Genomic DNA, 6,092 nt, shown 5'->3' on the forward strand with positions numbered 1-6,092 from the left:
GTTCATCAATGGTGGCAATCAGTAGGCTAATTTCTAATGAAGAGACCAATTTATATGACAGATTTTATAGGCTTTTATACATATGTAAACATTATTTAATTACCATTATAACTAGCTATCTCACAAATTTTTGCTCACTCAGTGTTTTTTTTTTTATTTTACAGTGGGGTAAATTTGGTGCAGTAGCACGTGATAGCTTGATTTCAAACTTTGAATTGAATAAAAAATGACAAGTAAGCAGTCAGTAATAAAATAAGAACAAATAAAGAAATTAATAATGATAGCACAAATAAAAAATAACGACAGGCCTTCGAATTAAATAAATTGCTTTTTAGTTTTTCAGGTAGGTCTAACAGTAGGGTTTAGATATTTAACTTTTTTTTTTTTTACCAATTATCCAAATAATGTTTAGTCCTAGAAAGCTGTTATTATCAGATCACGTGAGCAAAACATAGCGGTTAGCAGATCAATGAATGAGAGGGCAGCGTTACCAGAGTTGCCCATATACCACACCATGTTACAACACAGTAGGGCTATTGCAGACAGAAACAATACTGTACTACATCGATGTTTCCTGTCGGCTCAATTTTTGAGTGGACTTTGCTGTTCCGATGAGCATGAACGGTATATGAGTGGAGAGACTGAGTGGAGTGCACACACGCATAGAGCGGGATAATACGCAGAGCATCACACCATGTGAAAGTGAAACCTGAGCGGTGAACTAATTTTCGGCAGCCGAAATTTCGGTGCATCTCTAATTATTGGCGACATCAGAAATGGATATTATATAATAGATGCTTTTTTGAACATTTTAAAAATATTAAAAAATTATTTTTTTACACGGCACGCCTGCTCTCGACAGACGTCACCCCGGTTGGGAAACACTGGTCTAAAGTATTATTGTGTCTGTGGAAAGCCTTTTTGTAACTGTCTATTGGCATTTTGTAATTGGGTTAGACTGAACACTAGATGGTTCTAAATGGTGGTGGTTTTAAATCAGTACAGTACCTTAATGACAGTTACCTCATATGTAGGCCAGGGTTCATGCAAGGTGCTTAAATTTGGATTTTTTTTTCAGAAATTCTGAGATTTCCTTTCATCCGTCTGTCTGTCTGTCTGTCTGTCCAAAAACCCTTTCAAAACAAGGTTTTGCCAACAAACAATGTAATTTACAGTATGTGAATTTCTTAGAATTTCAATTTCTACTTCAAATTCAGTTTACATTCAAATTGCAATTCTGCCTTCAGTTTGCTATCTCAATTAAAATTCATTTAAAATATATATAAATATATCTATCTGTCTACGTGTGAGTATATAATATCAAATTAATTTGAACACCCTATTCAGATTGCACTGAATAACTGGCCACGAAAAGGTGTGGGAACGCAAGGTTTTCAGTTTGTTCTTGTATAATGATGCTGTGTAGGTGGATAGGTGTGATCTACACCCGATTAAGATCAGATGTCCTTTTAAGAACGAGATGTTTTAGTCTCAAAGCTTTAAAGGGATAGTGGACTGGTGGAATGTCAACAGACAGTAACAAAAAGGCTTTCAACAGACACAATAATGCTTTGGACAACTGGCAAAATTAAAAAAAAAAAAGCCCTCTTGATGCGTTTCTGCAAGTTTTCCCCTACAAATCATATATTACGCAGTCCACCAATGCCTTTAAAATTGTTCCATATGACTTGAGTCATAGCTTTGTGTGAGAAGAAACAAACCAAAAAGCTATTACTTACTGAAAATCAGTGATCAGAAAATCAGACTTTGTTTTTTGGGCTTGTTTCTCTGAAAACTTTATTTCTACAATCCGCTTGTTGCAAGACCTCATAGCTGTCATGTTTGACTGAGATCTCACACCTCACTGCATTTGACTTATGAGGAGGAGGAGTGACCGCTTTGCCTGCTGGTTTCTACTTGTACATGTTAGTTTGGACATGAATAAAAGAAACTATTGTTTCCGTCTTGTGATATGTATTAAACCTGTTAACCTCTTGTGTGATTTACCAGCACCATAGTTTGTAGAGTTGTCAGTCGCTGTTTCTACTTTCATTCTGTTTTCCCTCATTTCCCGTAATGAGACAGCTGTCATCTCATTCACTAAAGACAGCCTTATTTGGTTAACATCATTGAAAGATGACTTCACTTATCTTGTCTTGGTTAGTTAACGGTTCTGAATGTCTGACTTGGCTTCAGTAAGGTTATTAGCTGCCAAGATATGTGAGAGTGAGGAGCTTTTCACATGATCCTACCTGTCTGGAGCGCTTGTAAAATCGCAAATTGTTGAAGTCTGCTTTTTAGGTAACAATTAAATGAGGCAAAACACATCAGGTTTTTACTTACATTGGCTCCTAAGTTGGTTATGAAATGGTATTCAGTTCAAACCTGTATCTTGTACTTGTAGTTCTTAAAAATAAAGTGTTATTTTAATATCACTGAGTGCGTTTACGTGCACATTCATAAACTGATTATATTAATAAGCCGACGAGTATGGCCATGTAAACGTGTTAAACCGGTTTCCTTTATTTGCCTAAGACAATGATCAGCTTATGCATAAACCGATCGACACAGCTAGATTTCTGCCTATTACCTTGATTTCGCCTGAAACACCTTAACCTGCGATATGTCTGATTATTGAAGTGCACATGTGAAATATGTGACAGAGAAGCTTTAAGCGCATCCAGCCACAGCGGTAGGGGAGGAGGAAATATCGCAAACTCTGACTTTTTCTTGACCCAAGACCCAAAATGTGTTTTCATCTCATGCAGTTTAAGTGGTATAGTAGTAGAAACTTCAAATATGTACATTTACATGGACAACAATACTCCAAGTTTAATACGATTAAGACAATACTCTGATTAAGAATCTACCATGTAAACAGAGATTTTTGATTACCTTAATCCGGCTAAAGTCATAATCGAAGTAAACACTAATCGAATTAAGACATGTGGAGTATTCCTATTTTAGTCGCATTACTGAAGTGCAGTGTAGACATGTACACACCTTAAATCACATTATTACCGTCGTGTAGGACTTTTCGCCGCATTTTGCGACAGGATACACCCACGGCATGTCAACCGTTTGACGGCAAATAAAAGAATGGCTTCAACAACGCTGTCGTCTGTTTGCATGTATAGCATGACAAATAATTAACTGCACTTGAAGCTTTCAGTAAATTAAAAATGAAACACCCAAAACTGTATATGGCATCATAACAAAGACAAACTATATGTTTATACGTGAAATTCCGGAGGGGACGTCAGATGGCGTCACGTGGGACGTAATGACGCGTGCCATTAATCGAACTATGTACTATAACATGTAAAACGGGAACATGAAAGGAATATTCTAAAAGCAACTCATGTAAACACCTTAATCGTAATATTGTCTTATTCTGAATAAGGTACATAATTAGATTACTGATGTCCATGTAAACGTAGTCTGTTGTGAGAGGAGAACGAGTCTGTGCAAGACATTTTGAAATACTCTGGGCTTTTTAATGCTTTATTTAACATCACAACTCACATAACTAATATAATTCTCTATGGAGAATAGATGGATGCTTATGTTTTCACATTGCCACCATTTACATGTAAACCAATAAATCGGGTTATTTCAATAAAATAATTTTTGGTACTTATCAGTGTATTGGTGTGCATGTAAACATGCTCATTGAGATTACAGTTTGTATTAATATTTTGAATTAGGTTTTATTTTATTTTCCATTTTAATTTTAATTTTAGTTAATATTGTTGAGTTTTTGTCATTTTAATAGTTTTTTTTAATATGTCTGTATAGTTTTTGTCAATTTTTATTGCAGTTTTAGTTTATTTTAGTTCATCAAGTTAAACTAAATGAAAACGAGAAATGTTACCTTGGCAACTAGCTGAAATACAGTATGGCTTTGAATGTGGCCTAATGATATTGTACTGTTGTTGTTTTTCAGCCTTTGAGGTCTGAGTCACAGCTGCCTTCATATCACAGCCCAGTGAAACCTCAATCCCAATCTCCATCCATAGAGGTGAGTGTCTGCCGAACTTCCACATCAGACATCCATCTGCACATGTCTCACTTTCTGACAATCTGTATGTTTCTGGATTCTGGATTCTTTTATAAATAATTGCAATAGCTTATACATTTGTTACAGTGTACAATCACATAATTTTCTGATTAAAAGCCTATGGTCTGGTTAAGCCTTCAGCCTGAAGAAGATATTTTCATGCTGTTGAAGTATACATGTATAGTCAGCACAATCTGAATAAATGAAGGCAGATTCTTTTCCCGCTCTTCTCTTCTGCAAATACTGGACATGCTCTCTATCATAATTTATTATGCTGTGGAATTTCTAAATGTCTTGTCAAAGTTTCATAAACATGAAATCGCATGAAGTCCCAGATTGCATGTGGACATGTGAAACCACACCAACACATAATGTGCTGTGTGTCACCTGGCTGTCATGCTGTTGTTCAGGCGACGCTGGTGTCAGAGCTGAACCGTTTTGAGGCGGAGCTGGACTCAGACATTCGTGGTCTGGAGAGGAAACTGTCACAGAAGCAGCAGCAGCGGCGAGGCAGGGGTGAGGTACTGACCCTCCCATCTACACATCACACTCCTCATCAATACTCATTAAATCCTCAGTCACCTCCCTGAAACCAGACTTTAATTATCTGTGATCTGCTATTGCACATCTCTATCTAGTTCAGTACATATAGTGATATACATACACTACCATTCAAAAGTTTGGGGTTCACCAATGCTGCATTTATTTGATAAAAATACAGTAACAACAGTAATATTGTGAAATATTAATAACAATTTTAATATATTTCAAATAAATGAAAATATAATTTATATATTTTAAATTAACAATTTAAATAAGAACGGTATTGTATTTTGCAAAACTGTTTTGCAAGTCTTCCTGTTATTCCAATTCGAATTCCAGTTCAACTTATTGTGATTTTTGGCCTGTTCATTTCAAACACACACTCATAATACTTCAATTCTGAATTTTGCCCAACAAATATTAAACAAATATCTACTTCGAAGTTTTAGAGAGTGAGGGTCATAGAAAAACAGAGACACAGCATTTAGATAAGACAGGGAGATTATTTGTGAAGTTGAATTTGGCGTACTGTATCAATCGCTCTAAATGGCTTTTAAATCTTTTGGACTTCTAGCCAGACTTTAGTCATCCATTATGAGCCTAACTGATTTCTTAAAAATTCCGAAACCCTTCAGACAAGGTATTAGTCTTAAGCTCCCACTTGTTATGCCAAAAAAGTCAAAGAGTTTTTCTGCGTTTCTGGCCACTGCTGTTATCTCCCTGTCAATGTGCTTCAGGTTGCTGGATGTTGGCTCTGATCTGACAGCTGTGCATGCTGATCCTCTCTGTCACTTCCTGTCATGCCGAACAGCCAAAGTCTGCAGCCGCCCACTGCTGAGCTTTCGTTTGAGTCACGCCAAATCTGCGCAGTGTCTGCTCTTTATATCCCGGCTCTGTTTATTTGATCCATTTCTTGCCATGTCTCTCTTTTTGTGATTCTTAAAGGGACAGTTCACCCAAAAATGATCAGTTGCCCTTCATTTCTTTCCAAATCCCAAAGCATTTATTTGATCAAAAATACAGTAAAAACAGCAATATTATGAAATATTATTACAATTTAAAATAACAGTTTTCTATTTTAATATATTTTAAAATGTAATTTATTCCTGTGATGCAAAGCTGAATTTTCAGCATCATTACTCCAGTCTTCAGTGTCACATGATCCTTCAGAAATCATTCTAATATGCTGATTTGCTGCTCAAGAAACATTTCTTAATATAATTATCAATTTTCTTTAATCAATTTGAATAGAATTATGTATTTATTTATTTGTTTATTTATTTATTCTTTTATTAATTACAAGTTCAAAGAACAGCATTTATTTGAAATAGAAATCCTTTGTAATATTATGCCTTTACTGTCACTTTTGACTGATTTAATGCATCCTTTCTGAGTAAAAGTATTAATTTCTTTCTCAGCTCATCGTTAATTTCAAATCTCAGTTTTGCCATCACTGGAATAAATTACATTTTAAAATATATTCAAATAG

At 35.4% G+C, this 6,092-nt stretch overlaps 1 protein-coding gene across 4 annotated transcripts in view; it reads left to right on the plus strand.

Moving 5' to 3' along the window:
* LOC107723884 (vinexin-like) overlaps nt 1-6,092 on the plus strand; it is a 66,419-nt gene that overhangs the window by 46,008 nt on the left and 14,319 nt on the right. For all 4 annotated transcript variants that reach the window (XM_016532798.1, XM_016532647.1, XM_016532868.1 and 1 more), the window contains exons 10-11: nt 3,947-4,021; nt 4,471-4,581. In XM_016532798.1, the coding sequence (XP_016388284.1) occupies nt 3,947-4,021; nt 4,471-4,581 (186 nt within the window). The remainder of the gene's footprint in view (nt 1-3,946; nt 4,022-4,470; nt 4,582-6,092) is intronic.

Source organism: Sinocyclocheilus rhinocerous, unplaced genomic scaffold (genome assembly GCF_001515625.1).
Source record: "Sinocyclocheilus rhinocerous isolate Xijiao unplaced genomic scaffold, SAMN03320098_v1.1 scaffold311, whole genome shotgun sequence".
Taxonomy (NCBI): domain Eukaryota; kingdom Metazoa; phylum Chordata; class Actinopteri; order Cypriniformes; family Cyprinidae; genus Sinocyclocheilus; species Sinocyclocheilus rhinocerous.